Source organism: Euprymna scolopes, chromosome 26 (genome assembly GCF_053919585.1).
Source record: "Euprymna scolopes isolate OS-2025 chromosome 26, ASM5391958v1, whole genome shotgun sequence".
In the NCBI taxonomy this organism is placed as follows: domain Eukaryota; kingdom Metazoa; phylum Mollusca; class Cephalopoda; order Sepiida; family Sepiolidae; genus Euprymna; species Euprymna scolopes.
In genome coordinates this window covers 97,465,654-97,483,102 of record NC_136507.1, presented here as the reverse complement: position 1 = coordinate 97,483,102, position 17,449 = coordinate 97,465,654, and the positions used below count along the sequence as shown (strand labels likewise).

At 31.7% G+C, this 17,449-nt stretch overlaps 1 protein-coding gene across 11 annotated transcripts in view; it reads right to left on the bottom strand.

Moving 5' to 3' along the window:
* Nucleotides 1-17,449, bottom strand: part of LOC145248297 (kalirin-like) — an 858,283-nt gene that overhangs the window by 685,071 nt on the left and 155,763 nt on the right. For all 11 annotated transcript variants that reach the window (XM_080110176.1, XM_080110182.1, XM_080110183.1 and 8 more), the window contains one exon: nt 8,035-8,149. In XM_080110176.1, the coding sequence (XP_079966302.1) occupies nt 8,035-8,149 (115 nt within the window). The remainder of the gene's footprint in view (nt 1-8,034; nt 8,150-17,449) is intronic.

The window sequence follows — 17,449 nt, the reverse complement described above, 5'->3', positions numbered from 1 at the left end:
GCATATTTTACAACTGGGTAATGCCACATGCCTGGCTAGTAAAGTATATAAAGGTATATCTTATTACATAATTTATAAAACTGGCAAGGCAAGTCTTGAGGCAGAATTGCTCAGCAGGTTTGTTACATACTGAGAGATGGAGGAAGCGACTTGAGCATGAAGTCGTCGTGAACTTTTTTCCTAGTTAACTTCAATGAGGGTAAACATGAGTGAGGATATGTTAATGATAGAAATTTAACATCACGGTCAATAACATGCTTTTTTAGCCACAGATAAAATTTTTAAAAACTGTTATAGACCTGTTAATGGAACTAAAGTGATGTTGTTGCTGTTAAAATTTTCTTTGCAAAAAAAGCAGTATGTAGATAGAATAAAGACGGCGTTTGATCAAAAACAATGTGTTCAAGTTATCAAAAGTTTTGTGGGTTTAACCCCCCCCCCCCGTTTTTTTTGTTGTTTTTTTTAGTGTTATTAAAATAATTTAAATACAAATTTGGGTTGGCACAATCGGTGAACATGCTCAGCTGTTAACCGTTAGAGAAACATTCCTGTCCGGATAAAGTTTGGTTTGATTTGGTTGTCTTGTGGCATATCTTTCATGTTATTTAATGCCAAATCCAGTAATTTTGGAAGAAGTTTGTATGCTTCAAGTTTTTTATATCTTCAAATATTTGTTCATGACATTTAGTTTTTCATTTTTTTTTTTTTTTTTTTATTGAAAAATTGTTTTTATTTTGGACTAATTTCGCCTGATTTTGAGATGCCACACTTCATTTCTATATGGCAGTGTGGACGAGACATTGCAGTTATAAAATCTTCATTTAAATAGGAGAGAAAGGCATACCCATATTTTAGTCATGATGGTAACACACCAGACAACCATGTAGGAATAAAATTAATTTTTATCTCAAACTTTGAAACTAAGACTCTTAAGATTAAGACAGATTTGAGTGTTAATCTCCTAAGCTGAAGAGATCAAATGCAATTAAGAGATTATGTGGATAAATGAAAGATTGCAGAATATATTTCCGTGCATGAACTGACATTGGCTCAAATACATAGAACACAACAAAGCAATGATTTATATTATTTGGATTATTCAGACTACTGTTCTCATCTTGAGTGTGCTTTTCACAACGTTTTGGCTCATGTAACCTCTGACCTTCTAACTAGTATATCTTATTGAACTCGAGAATCTTTCTGTTCAACTATGGAGCCTGCACAAAATTTCAAACAGAACCCCTTATTGAATCTATTGGAGTAGCATGCTCTCATTCCATCAGCCATGATCAGGTAGAAGTCTTAATACACAATTATATTCTCAGTATCGCCCGCAATGATGATTGAACTTTTAACCTCCATAAGAGTGTCATTAAGAACTGAATTTCACTATGTATTTTATCCATTACGCCCTGGGTCCTCGAGAACAGTAGTCTGAATCATCTAAATAAAAGGAATTATTGATCGTCATCTAATAAAAATCAGAAACAAAGCAAATGTTTCAAGCGTAACCATCTAAAAGTTTATAATTGTTTTGAAAGGAAATATTAAATGTAAAATAAGCTTTTGTTAAGAATTAAACGAGAAAATCATTGAACATTAATTGGCGTAAATAATTTAACAAAGCTAAAAAGTGTTAAGACAATAATATCAACCAGGTCCAATGACTGGATAGGATATACATATTTATGTCTCTTAACCAAGTATTATTTACATGTTTCAGATTTTCTTTTTTTCTTCATCTAACTTGCTGGCATTTTCACAAAGTTTTCGTTGTTATATTCTCTGGTCTTGTGTCTAGAATCCTTATTCCAGTTTTTGATCAAAATCCATGGCATGATTTTTATTCTAGAAAATGTGTAAAATTTAAAGCTTAAAGGGCTTTAATAAGAAATAGAAATTCAAAAAAGCTTACTTGATTGGTGTCTAATGACTATGGATTAAATTTAATGCAAATCTGAAATATTTGAATTTTGAAATGAGGCTGTACCCATACGTCCTTAAAAACTAAAAAAAAAAAATCTAAAGTAATTGAAATTTGGAGAATATTATCTATTGTTAAAACCGCTTGTCAAAATCAGTAATCTGAGAATTTTGGTGAGAAATTTTTTTATTTTTATACAAGAGGATAGATGCGTCTCATTCTGAATTCTATGATTTTTACACATCTTAGTTTATTTTTCTTCAGTTCCATCACCTTGGTTTGAACTCACAACCTCTTTGCAGAATTCACTTTCAAACGTCTCTTAACCAATATTTATAAAACAAGAGAGTACAGTGGCTGAAGCCTTGAGAAAATGAGAGTAACCAACAAGATGAGATGGAAGACAAGTTAAAACAAGTAAATAATATTTCATCTGAGAAAAATCATTGAACATTAATTGGCGTAAACAAATTTAAAAAAGCTAAAAAGTGTTAAGACAATAATATCAACCAGGTCTGATGACTGGATAGGATATACATATTTATGTTTGATCGAACATGAGTTATTCTTTTTCTCAATTTTTCTGAATATCTTTTTGATTCGCCGAGTGGTCTTTTCATTTCAGTCGGCATGTTGTATAAAATGGTGCCCAAAAGTTGTTGTTCGGACATATTCTACTCAAGCACTTTCTATCGGTGCATCTGATTATCATCAAGAGCAGGGAGAAAAAAAAAGGCAACAACAATTGTTCCTGAAGATAATCGGATGCACCGATAGAAAGTGTTCGAGCAGAATATGGCTGAACAACTTTTGGGTACCATTTTATACATCATGCCAACTGAAATAAAAAAGACAGCTGAGCAAATCGAAAAGATATCCAGAAAAATCGGAAAAAAGAATAACTGTCATGTTCAATCAGACATGCTTGAATAATGATTCGCTGCCAAAATATACAACTATTTATGTTTCTCTGTCATACACTGCACACCAATCTACTCTCGTACCCATTCCCTGTCCATATGACTAGAAGATTGGTACAAAAGTTTCAACTAACAATTCCATGTTGAAACCCTCATTACTAGGGTTCATACAGATTTTCAAAGTCCATTTTCAAGGACTTTTCAAGGTCGTCGTCAAGTTTTAAAAACAAAATCTGATATCTAAAAAAAATGATATAATAAACCAAAAAAACTTGGTAATTGACAGCAGGAAAAGCGACTTTTATCTCTATTCCATGAAGCATTTCTAAAGGTCACACAGTCACTTACAAAGTTCTCTAAAGCAACGCGCAACAAAACTGGTCAACTATGAATAGTTTAAGCTCACCACTACATGACTGTCTACTTTTGTCATTCAACGATTTTGAATCATTTTCAATTCATATTTACATCCCCTGACCTACTTATATTTGACCAACCAAGCGCAATTAAATGCTGTTGTTTTCTCAATTGTGGATTGGCCTACACTGTGTTCGTTTTACTTTTGAACTTCGAATTTCACTTTGGTTACATCTAAAGTTTACTGATAACATTGGGTAGTTTTGTGATGAAGCGACATAACTCTTGCATCAACAATACCAGAAATACTAATACAGTAGAACACCGGGATATCGTTTTTTTCAGGTTACAATGAGGAATACAATGTTTTTCTGGTCCCTCGTTACACTATTTGCCCTGTCTTATGGTGTTATTTATGTTATTTGATTATATACATGTGTATTATATACTGTACTGTATTTTGTTACTAATTTTTAATATGTGCTGTATAAAATTTTGCTTAGGCTCCACCATAAGGTGATTTCACCTTACAATCTTAACCCCCAGAACAGATTAAGGCTGTATCTCAGGGTTCTACTGTACAATACAATTTTAGAAGAACGTATTTATTTCAATTTTGTTTTCTTAATATTTAAAAACTATTTTAATAGTATTTATTTCAATTTTGTTTTCTTAATATTTAAAAACTATTTTAATAGTATTTATTTCAATTTTTTTTCTTAATATTTAAAAACTATTTTAATAGTATTTATTTCAATTTTTTTTCTTAATATTTAAAACTATTTTAATAGTATTTATTTCAATTTTTTTTCTTAATACTTAAAAACTATTTTAATAGTATTTACTTCAATTTTTTTTCTTAATATTTAAAAACTATTTTAATAGTATTTATTTCAATTTTTTTTCTTAATATTTAAAAACTATTTTAATAGTATTTACTTCAATTTTGTTTCTTAATATTTAAAAACTATTTTAATAGTATTTATTTCAATTTTTTTTCTTAATACTTAAAAACTATTTTAATAGTATTTACTTCAATTTTGTTTCTTAATATTTAAAAACTATTTTAATAGTATTTATTTCAATTTTTTTTCTTAATATTTAAAAACTATTTTGATACTATTTATTTTGATTTCATTTTTACTATTTCGACAATTTTTTACTCAACATAATATAGATTGTCGGGCACTTTTCAAGACATTTTTCATATTTTCAAGGCTTCTTCAAGGTAATAGGGCTATGACAAGAGAATATTCTTTCCATTATTTTGACTGTCGAGTATATATAAGTTAATATCTTATGTTTTTAGATAGGATGATATGGTTTTTGATTGATTAACTAGACACTGTGTCGGATATATATTCGAGAGTAAAAACAATAAGAATATTCTCTTGTCACAGGCTTAGTAATAATAGAAATAAGGCCTTTTCAAAGCTCAAAATTCAAGGCCTTTTCAAGCCTGTGTGAACCCTATACCACCCCCTGAACAACAACACCTTCTTTCAATGCATTTTGAACACAGCATCTAATCTATAAATAATAACTACTAGCAATGAGTGCCCGTCGTTGCCCGGGTGTTTGGCTAAGCAAAAAAAAAAAAAAAAAAAAAAAAAAAAAAAAAAAAAAAGTAGTTTTTTTTTTTTTTTTTTTAACTTTGACCCCTATTATGACCCCTTAATATTTATTGTTTTGGGCTCAAATCAAGTTATTAAGTTAGATCCCTGTCCAAGGAACCAATATCTAAAATATCAAGTGTTTAAACCCAAAATTGTCGGAGAAGTTTGGTAGAGTTCTCAAAGGTCAAATCGTTAAACTTTGACCTCTTAACAGCGAAATTTCTGGCCGAAACCCGACCACATCGATTTTCCCAAATCTCAGTACCCTGTATATCAAATTTCGAGTCTATAGACTAAAAATTGGCAGAGTTATTGCGTACGGGAATGTACACAGACACACACACACACAGATACGTTCACTTTTATAGATATATAAATTATTTCATTATATTTATTCTTGATAAAGTTCTGATTTAGGGTTACTGAATCAAATCATGACTTTTTTTTTTATATTAGCTTGATTTTTTTTTTTTTTTTGCATGTTTGTTACCTACACATTCTGTTAAGTTATCATCCCCTAAATATATTTCATATACATTTATTTGAATAAATTAATTTTTTTCTCAGTCAATTGCTCTCATATTCTAACCATTTTGATTTTAATACTAGTTTTTTGGAACAAGCTTGCTGCATTCACTTATGCCATCTATATTTGCTTTTTTCTTATTTTTAGTTTTTGTGTTGTTCAGTTTGTAACTAACTACTTCATAACAAAGCACCCCCCCCCCATCCATATAATTTAAGACTGTTGGATATTTATAAAGGAAAATTGGTGGATAACTCAGGCATCGACTGGAATTTATTTGTACCAAATATAGTTGGATCACAGAAAAGATTTGATTATTTTATTTTCATGGGTGGCATTTGAGGAAAGAGGGATATTACCCTGTACTTTCAGTCCAGTTCCGAATACACCTGCAAGTAATGAGAATTATACAATAACTATATCCTTAAAAATCCCAAATTGGAGCCTCATTACAGGATGCGGATTCATATCCAAGCCTGTACAAATGATTTGGGGGAGAACGGATAACACTGAATATTCATAATATTAATGTATTTAAATTCGCAAACAATCACATCTGAGTAGGTTGGTTGCATCATAAATTCCTGAGAACTTTTAATTATCATTTTCTTATCTCAGCCATGGGGATAAATGTCTATGAGTCTCTGTTTCTACTAACCTGACTACTTACTATTTCGAAAGAGCCTCCTCTTTCCCCTGTCATCCTGGTCAACTAATCAGAGTATTTGATATCTCTAAGTTCTAAATTTATTATGCCACTAGAACATACGTCTTAGGACAGGTAAAAATTTTTTTCTCCAAACAGAACAGTTTTGCACAACTTTTAGGCTATTAAATCAAGATATAGTGATACTAAACCTTATGTCTAAAATCCTTACTCAAATTTTGATTAAAAAAATCTGTTACACGATTTTGATTCTAGAAAACCTTCAAGATTTAAAGCTTAAGTCTAAGGGGTCTTGAGCAGAAGCTGAAATTCAGGGAACCTTGCTTAATTATTGTCTAATGAGTATGGGTTAAATTTATTGCAAATCTGAAATATTTGAATTTTTAAATGTGAGTTTATGCCCTTATGCTTCCTAAAAATCCTTTAAAATACTTGGAGAATATTTATGTCTAATAACTATTGTTTAAATTTCACAAAAATTGGAAATATCAGCATTTTCATAAACAACTCTTTATTTTAAAGCAAAATACAACTAACAATACAAACCTTATACTTAACAGTTGTGTTCCAAAATTTATAATGATCGGTTAATTAGTTTAAGAGTAAATCCTGCACATATAAACATATGGAGTTGGGTAACTTTATACTATTTGGTTTTTGTTTCTTTTCAAACGATAATACGTAAAGCTTGAATAAATTTTAACTAGAAATAAAATCATCATAATGTAGACTAGTAACTGAAAGAAGTTATTATATATATATATATATTAAAGAGAAGGAAATTTTAGTCGTTAATTTAAGTTTAAATTAACGACTAATTGACGTCACTAAAATTTCCTTCTCTTTAACAGCGCCAGCCCCCCTTCCTTTTTGAATTTCCAACATCAATTTTTCCGTTTCTCTTAAATAGAACTGCGTCACACTGTGCACGTGAAACTTTTTCAAATATTTTGTACTGGTATATTTTTTTTGGTTTCTTAATCTCATTCACCCAGAGGAAGTCTCGAAATAAAGACGAAACGTTGGTGAACACATAATACGGTTTGTTCCTTTTTTATTTTCTCTATTTTGTCGGAATACTATTTCCATTATTTTCATCATATATATATATATATATATATATATATATATATATATATATATATATATACAACTGCCCATTTGTGGAACTCTGTTCAACTGGCCTGCTTCCCAGCTGACTACAATGTAAACAAGTTCTTGCTATGCCACCCCCTTAATCGAATCTATCCAATTTCTACCAAAAATGATCATCAAACTGTTGTCTCAGTGACCACCTTACAATCATTAACCCTTATCCTCAAATAACCTACAGGCCTGGATAAGTGGTGACTCCCTTGTTAAAAATCTATATATCTATAAAAGTGAACGTGTCTGTCTGTGTGTATATGTCTGTGTTTGTACATTTCCCTACCAAACTACTCTGTCAATTTTCAGTCTACAGACTCGAGATTTGACATAAGGGGTATTGAGATTTGGGAAAATCTATTTAATGTGTTTTCAGCCAGAAATTTGGCTGTCAAGGGGTCAAAGTTCAACGATTTGACCTTTGAAAACTCTACCAAACTCCTCTGCCAATTTTGGGTTTAAACACTTCAAATTTTAGATGTAGGTTACTTGGACATGGATCAAACTTAATCCGATTTAAGCCCAAAACAATAAATGTTAAAAGATTAAAATTGGGGTCAACGTTTTAAAAAATTTCACCTCTGCCATCTCTACCAAATTATTCAATCAATTTTTAGTCTAAACATTTGAAATTTTACAAAAAGGGTATTCAGACATAGAGCAAACTTTTCAATCGGTTTTTGGCTGAAAATTTTGACTGCCAAGGGATCAATATACGTATGCATATAAAGTTATGAACAGTACATAGGGTCCGAGCAAAGCCGGGCTGAACTGCTCGTCAATGATAAATTCAAATAGTGTTCGATTATGATTAATAAACCATTGTACTTTCCTGAGCTGATAGCCAACAAAATGTATTGATAAGAGATCTTATTTACCTTGGCACACTGGCAAGATAAGTCATCAATCGTCGGAGGTCCTCATATTTTAACCTTTCAGGATGTGTATGTGAAGGGAATGTAAGAATGGGGCCTCCTCGTTTATCCCGGCCACCTTAAAGAAAAAGAAAAAATTTGTTAGAAAATATCAAAATTATAAATGTAAAAATTTTTTTTTTTTAAATATCATAATTATACACACAAAAGGGGCGTTCCAAACAATGTGCCCTATGTTTTATTCCACCTGAATGGATCAGAGGGGATTGCAAATTGCATCGTTATACTGACTGAACTTATACATTCATGACTTGAAAGTTTCATCTCTCTGTTGCAGATATTGATGGTGGAGATGCTAAGGAAGCAACTCCTGTCAGGGGCGTGCGTCAAAAGTAGACATGTGTCATTGAATTCCTGGCAAAAGTTCATTGAGAAAGGTGGTGACTATGTAGAAAAATAAATTTTGGAGCACAAACAGTTACTTGTCATGTATCACTCCTGTAGTCATAGGTTTTCAATTTTTTTATGTTAAAAAAAAAAAAAAAAAAAAAAAAAGGCTTTACTTTTGGAGCAACCTATATATATATATATATATAAATTTATATATCAGAAAACCCTGCAAAGAATAAAAAATAAAATATATATACAAAAAATATTTAAAAATAAAAAACAAACTTAATGAGATAAGACTCAATCGGTTAAGAAGAAAATAAAGGCATTTAAGGTTTTAATTTCAAATGATTTCTTGAATCAAATGAAAATAGTTTCAAATAAAATGGTGGAAATAAGAGGTGCCTCCAATAAGTTTCCAGAATTTTTTTGGATGGACACTTTTATTGCGAGTACACACATGAAACTCTAGTCCCATTCAAAGTAATCTCCTCCAACTGCAGTGCACTAGTTGTATTGTTCCAACAACTTCTGGAAGGCCCCATGGAAGTCCTCTTGTATGAGCGTGTCAATGACCCTCATCACAGCCTCTTTCATCTCCTGAATTAACTCCTAACAACAGCCTTTAAGGTTTTCCTTGAGCTTAGGGAATAACCAAAAGTCATAGGGAGCAAGGTCTGGACTATAGTGGGTGAGGAACTGTCTTGATGCCCATCTTTGTCAAATATTCTGTGATCTTCAAGTACACGTGGGACTAACTTTGCACAAATCTTCCACATTTTCAGTTCCTTGTGAGTAATTGTGTGTACAGTTCCCACACTGACATCAAACTGTGCACTTATAGTCTCTACAGACGCACGATCTTTATCCACGAAATTCTTTATTTGGCCAATCAACTCTGGTGTTCTGACTTCCTTACTTTTCCCACACATCTCATCATCCCTCACAGATTTCCTGCCTTCCTTGAATCTCTTATGCCACTCAAAAAATGATGCATGATTCATGCAAGATGGTCCAAAAGCAGTCCGAAGCATTCCATATGTTTCAGAGTCATTTTTTTTTAAGTTTAAAACAGAATTTTATTGCATATCATTCTTCTAAAGTATCTTCATGTCCAGATTGCATTTTTGAAATTCACCAGCTGTAACAATCAGGCTTTAGTACAGTGTATTCCAATTCCTGCTGTAGCTGTTAATTTGAACCTGGAATCATAATAATTGGCCAGTCATCTCATGTGATATATAGCAATAACATACTTAATTGTCAAGAGTCTATGACAATTTTAAGTGCTTGTACGAAAAAGGTCTGGAAACTTATTTGAAGGCACCTTGTATAAAGCTTGTAGCATTCAGATATCAGTCAAATTGAATTTTAATTTTAAATAATTTGTTTTTTTGTTTGTTTTAATCAATAGTTTTTTAAACTTGTTTTAGAATAATTTTTTTTATAACTTAAGAAATCACGGAGGCCCAAGATTGGTCAGGTGTAGATATAAGATCACATAATAGAAGGGTTCTTGATTTCATATATATATGCCATTTTGTTTAAATTATTTTAAAATCAAAATATATCATATGAATTTTTAATTGAGCAAATGAAAACATCTAATTTATTTTAAAAATGGAAATTATGACCAGGTTAACTTTATGATCATCTGTATTTTTTAAAAGAATGTATTTGGAAAAAAATACTTAATCATAAAGAGTTTTTATATTTAATAAAATAATATAAAATAAAGCTCAATTCTTAAATACTAGTTGTTTTGACATAATGCTTGTAATTTGTTTTGATCATTTTCTTTAAATATGGAAAAATATTTTTTCACAAAGTGAAGTAACTCTGTATGAACAAATACTTATGTCCCTTTCGAGATTACAGCTATTTGAAAATACTGTGAAACCAGAGAAAGTATTTTCTGGAAGGTATCAAATTGCATACTAATTTTCTTAATATGCTTCAATAGCCCCCCCCCCCTCCAAAAAAAAAACCCACTAACATACTGAATCAAATATTGATTTCATAGAAAGAAAGTTATTAACAAAGAAACAATAAAGAAACATATTAGGTTGTTTTTTTTTTAAGTCGATTAAATCCTTTAGTAACTTGTATTACATCTTTTGAGATATGCTAACCTCAGTTTAATTGCATAAAATTACAAGTTTGTGAAGGTCTGCTTATCTTAACCTGGTTAGAATTTCTTTTTTTTTCTTTTTTTTTTTTTTTTACATAGGCATCACCACATTATCAAGGCCCAGAGGCCACTCAAGGATAAGGGTTAAAGAGTGTACAGTAGAAATTGGACAATATGGTAATCATTAGTAATGAAAATTTGGTAAATTTGATAACTTATATGGAACGGCTCATCAAGAACTTATTTACTTTAGACTTGAACACAACCATATTGTAGTCAGCCGGAAAGCAGGAAATCGGAAGACAATTCCACAGGCGTGCAGTTCTAAGAAAGAAGCTTTGTTCATGGAATCTACGTTTAGGTTTAGGCACAGATAAAGAGTGGGGGGAATTATTGATAGTGTTTACAGCTAGACGAGTGTTTCTTGTGAAAGTTTGGCGAGGGGGGACCATAGATTGAAGCTCAGTCGAACACTTTCCATGAAAATAAGGATACATCAGAGACAAACTCGCAACATCTCTTCTGTGAGATAGGAGGAGAAAAGGACATCTCCTACGAGGCTACGAAGTCTATTTCGAACTCTATCAAGGCAGGACAAGTCCTTTCTAGCAGCTCCTGCCCAGATGTGGCAACAGTATTCCATCCTTGGACGTACCTGGCTCTTATATAGATAGAGAATAGCATCAGCAGTGAGATATCTACCGGATCGATAGAAAGATCCCACCATTTTTCCAGCGGCCTTGGCAACAGATTCGATGTACGTGTTCCATTTAAGATCAGGAGTAATGGTCAAGCCCAGAAGCTTGTCAAAACTTGAGGCCTCCTGAAGACGAGAGCCATTCATTTCAATTGATGCCAAATGTGGATTAGAATGTTGATGATGTAAAGAGAGAAGCTTGGTTTTAAATGCATTAAAAGTAACCAGCCACTCCTTTCCCCATTGTACTACGTGCTCAAGATCAGAGGAGAGAGAATTGGAGAGAACTTGGTCGTTTACTGTCTTAGATGTGCTACCATAAATGGTAGTGTCGTCAGCATAAATGTCTACAAATGATGTAAGGATGTGATTTGGAAGATCATTAATGTAGATCAGGAAAAGAGTTGGGCCCAGGATGGACCCCTGAGGGACACCGGCATTAATACTGTGAGCTTCTGATTTTTGCCCCTCAACTACTACTCTTATGAACCTATCAGAAAGAAATGATTTAATAATTGAGAAGACATTTCCAGCTATACCATAGCTAGAGATCTTATGAAGTAAACCTTTATGCCATACCCTATCCTTAAAAAAAAAAAGAATAGACCATGGCAGCTGATGGGTTAAAATGTCCCAAAAATATGGATTTAATATACAAAACAGGGAGTTTCAGTTATGTAGCATTTTTTATTTCTTACAAAAATACTTATTCTTCAAAGATATTAGACCTGTTCATGATTTTATCTTCTTTAACTGATCCAGAGTTCAAAGATAATAGTGATTATTTTCAGACATTCTATGATCTCTGTATCATACTACAGCAAAAGATCCAATAAGAAATCTATTTTTCAATTAATCCAGTTGTTCATTTTTACTTTAAATTAGTAAAACATATTGATTTACATCAAAAACTAAGTGGTTGATAGTCACTTAATCATTATCACAGAATCATTAGTTCAAAGATCACGCAATTACTTGTAATTCTAATCCTCATAAGTGAATCAACCTGAACCTAGGATTACATTTCAGTTTCTTGTACATAAAATGCATTAAAATTCATTTTTGAGTTCTATTTCTTTTTTTTAATGCATAAATAGTATTTTTAAGGCATTGCAACATATTTATATGTGCATTTACTGCAGATTACTTGGAAACTATTGATTTCTGGAGATTCTCAGTAAAATATTCGAATTCCTTGTGCAAAAATACATTTATATGGCTAATTTCATTGCTTAATCTTGTGCTTTAACGAAGATATATTTTTACTGAAAAAGTAGTGTCAAAAAAAAAAAAAAATAAATAAATAAATAAAAAAAATAAAGAAATGTGACGAAATATGTATGGTCTTAAAGAGGGGGGAAAATATCCAAACATGCAAGGCACAAAAATAGTCATAACTTCCTTATTTTAAAATTTTAAAAATTCATTCTCAGATCATTAAACTCTTTCTATGCCGTTAAGATGTTTTAAGCCATTTAAATTTTCCATGCGTATTACTAATAAAATACATATACTAAGTTTGCAGATACAAATAGCTAAAATAATTCTGAAAGATCAGGAGAAGTATATCAAATATTGAAAGGGGGGATGATTTATTGAAGGTGCTTGTTGTGGGCTGCCATGTCAAGGATAGAGTAAGCGTCTGAGTGAGGTGTTTGGATAACTGAGGATCACAGGTCAACTCGCCACTGATTGCGACAGTTTACGTACTGACCTGCGATGACCTAAGCAGGTCACACTAAGCTGACAATGAAGAAAACATATGTAATAATGCTATTTTATTATTGCATAAAAATGTCAGTTTGTAAAAAAAAAAAAAAAAAAAAAAAAAAAAAAATTTTTTTTTTTTAAATTGGGATATACATGGCACTAGATAAAATGAAAGGCCATCTTAAACTGTTTGCTTCACATGGGTGCCGCTTCCTTAAAATGCCATCAAAAAGGTGAATTGTATTTTAAGTGTCTCTAAAACAAAACTAGTGTTTAATACGAAAATGAAGAGATGAGAAAATTTCAATAATATCAAGCAACGTTTTATGCCAGTACATAAAACGCAATTTCTACTTCAACATTTATGGAAAGTCAAGTGTCCGAAAGAAAAGATGACTCATGACAAAGAATCAAGTTGGTTACGTGTATATGTTTATATATTTGTTTATGCAGGATATGCGCTGTATGTGCCCTTTGCTTATCTCGGCATGGTTGCCAGTCATCCTGAACCTCCATATGCTACTGGTATTTAACAACGTCGACTCAGGAGAGATGTGGTTGGAGATTGTGCAACACTTGTCACAAAAATTCCACGTGCAGGCACCCTTATAGCTGGTATCCATAGTCTCTCAAAACTAAAGGAAGCTATTGTATGCAGGATATGTTTATATATTTGTACATGCAAAATCCGCTTCTAAACTAATTAACCAATAATTATGAATTTTGGAACACAACTGTTAGGCATGAAGGGTCATAATGTGGGTTATATTTAATTTAATTTAGTTTTAGGTATAGGAAGTATAAAAAGAGTGGAATCCCTTCATGAAAATTCCAATACTGACGATTTTTGTGAAATTTTAATAACAGGTATTACATAAATTAATATTCCCCTAATCTCAGTTTCTTTGGAGTACTTTAAATGTGTTTTAAAGGAGTATAATATGGAAACATTACGTTTGAAAATTCAAATATTTCAGATTTGCATTAAATTTGATTCATAGTTATAAGACTGCAATGAAGCAAGGTTCTCTGAATTTCAATTTCTTCTGGAAAGCCTTAAATTTTAGAGATTGTTTATAGAATAAAAACCATGTACTGACATTGGAAATTGAGGTGTATTAGGAGATCAAAGACAAATCTTTCCACAAAACAGTCATTAAATTATTAAAGAAACGTTGGAATCAGTGTATCATCCTAGGAGACTATGTGATACTATCAATGTCCCCAATGTGTTAGAAATTAAAAAAAATAAGAGGAAAAACTATAAAAAAAAAAAAAAAATTAAAAAATACAAAAAGAAAAAACCAAGAAATAAGTTTATCAGCAGAACAAAGGTAAAAAAAAAAGTGGAGTTAATGAAAAGACATTGGAGAGAAAGTTGTTCACAAACGAACACAAAGGCATCTGAAATAGGATTGTTAATCAAGGTGTGGCAGTAACGGTGACAAAAGATCGGACACAGAGGTCAAGTTAGTTTACAGAGTTTCAGGAGTCGTAGTGAGTTTTGCAACAGTTTACAACAATTAGGAGCAATTTATGGATAGTCTTGAGATTGAGACACTTGAGGACAGTTGTCATTATGGGACACGAGATGAACTGACAACAACTGACAGCAAAAATGCTGCAACAGACTATGTAAATGCAAATATTGGTGTTCAGGGAGTTGTTTTCCACAAAGGCATCACATATGCACCTAGAGTCTGACCGATATATAGAGAATGTGTTGGGAGTTTTATTTCTTGTGTTTCAAGTTGTTTTATCTTCTTTTTTTTTATACTTGTGAACCACTGTGCTTGCTCCTACAGCAGCTGCTAATGTGAGAGACGATGATATGGCCAGAAGAGAAGATGAAAGACAAGAAGACCACGGTAACAGCATTGGGGGTCAACAATTGTTGCTGATGAGGATGGGGATGAATAAAATTGAATATTTTGTAGAAGCTGGTGTTTTATTTAGTCAGGCCCCAGAACTTATGCAGTGCTGAAATGAAATGGAATTATTGATTAAAAGAATAGATGCCTGCAGAGAGAAACTGTTACTTTAATAAACTGTTACTTTACTGACAGCAATTATTAACTTAAACGTGAAGGATTCTCACCACCTTCTGCAAATAGTAAAACTATTTTCCAGGCTTCTGATTGGCTAAAAATGTATTTGCTTCTGATTACTGCCAAATGAAGTTAGATTTAATTTTTCTTTTATAGAACCGGAAATAGTCCCACTTGTGATAACGATTATATATATATATATATATATATATATATATATATATATATATATATATATATATATATATATATATATATATATATATATATATATACATACATATATATATTAACAGTGACATTATTGGCGTGGATGGACTCTTTCAATTGACATTTAATAGCAATGACTACAATACCGATATCCGTTATTAAAGTACAACAGGAAACACTCGTTTTATGCTTTGAAATTAGCAACAGCAATATAGGATACTAATAATAACTGATGTCATTTAAAAAGTAAGTAACAATAGTTTTACTGTCATTGTGTAAATAATGAAATTATAGTTACTTTGATATTTATACAGAAAAAGGGCCGTGCTATTGTTAATACAGTGCTTGAACTGTTGATATAATGTTTCTGAATTTTTTAGATGAAGCTTGGTTATTTATACTATTATTCATCGGACTACTGTTCTCATCTTGAGTGTGATTTTCACGTTTCAGTCGATGTAACCTCTGACCTTCTTCAGGTGTATCTTATTGAACTCTGGAATGTTTCTGCCGAACTTGTTAATTTTGACGCAAGTACCTGTGGCACAGTGATTAGAGTACTGGGAAAAAATCAATTGTAAAAGTGATATTCTCCTGAAGGTTGAAGGTTCAATCTCCAGTGTGGGCGACCAAAAGAAATACATTTGCTAATTACTTAGAACTTCTATTCAGTCATGGCTGATGGAACAAAAATACGCTACCCCCGTGAAGTAAATAAAAGGTTCCGCTTGAAATTCCGTCAAAATTCCTGAGTTTGACAGAAACATTTCTGAGTTCGACAAGATACACCTGAAGAAGGTTGGAGGTTATATCGACCGAAACGTTGTGAAAATCACAATAAAGATGAGAACAGTAGTCCGATGAATATACTTAAATACTGATATGCAAACACATTCTCAACTTTTTATATGAGTTGAGTTCATAGCCGTTCCTTGATACAATACCTGGATGCGCCAATTTCCATTTTTACCTTCCACTTTATAATCAGTTCAAAGAAAAATATTTGTAAAATTTTGTGAGAAAAAAATATGCTTAGTATTTGCATTAGAGAGTAAGTAACTATGATGAATATATTTATGTATTGTTTTTATTGACAAAAAACATTAAAAATTATGGTTTTAAGTAAAAAATATTTGTTTTGAACTAATGTTAAATATCCTTAATGTATATTTCTTATGGATTAAAAAGAATAAAAGTTCATATAGTTTTAAAAAATATTTATATAATTTGTTTTACATTATTGTCTATCTATATATTACATAATTATAAAATTCAGATCAGCTTGCTTGCTTGGGTGTTTAAACCGTCCATCTGGTTTCTTACTTCCTGTTTAAAAAAATTTGTCTGCTTACCTATTTTATGGCTGCCCTCTGTCTTACGTCCGATAAGCCACTGCTGCTATTCAAAGCATACACAATGGCAATAATATTTTTTGTTTTAACTTTTTTTTTAACGCGTTTTCCATTACAAATAAATGTAATTTATCTCATTGAGTTAAAACAAAAATGATTTAAATATATTACAACTATAACCATATTTACTGCTTTTAGTATTGCTCCTGTGGATTCTGACGATTTATTTTTTTTCAGGCCTTACTTAAAAAAATATTTTCCTTTCAAGGAGGGGAGAGTTAGAAACTTGGTTTTAGTAGTGCTTTTAATAGTCTCCTTAATTTTAATTAGTGCTTGCAGTAATACTCTGGAGACTTCCTGAGCCCCCCCCCCCTCACTCATCACTTAAAAAGTGTTTTCTCAAAACAATAAAAAAAAAACAATATAACCTCAACTCACTTTTTATTTAATATTTTTTCATTTTACCCTTTAAGAGCCAACGGGTAGACTAGTCTATAAATATAAAAGCGAAAATGTATGTATGTATGTGTGTTCGCTTTTTCTGTGTCTACAAAAGGCTTCTTTCAGAGAAGCGGTCGGTCGGTTCACAACTTTTTAAAACTTTTTATATCACATATAAATCGTAATATCTCACAGTTAACAACGAAGCTTGCCTGTCTATTTAATTTGCTCGATTTCGGGAAGATAAATATCCAATATTTGTCGCTCGCCGCATGTAGTTTAGTCTTTTTCCTATAACATCTTGGGGGCGAGGAAAAAAAGTGTTCAGCAGTAAATGAAATCCCGCAGTCAAACTTGACCTCATTAACTCATTAAAACGAGCACCTGCTAAATCCAAGTAATTAAATAAATTCAAACATGTTTCCGTAAGCGGTGGGGC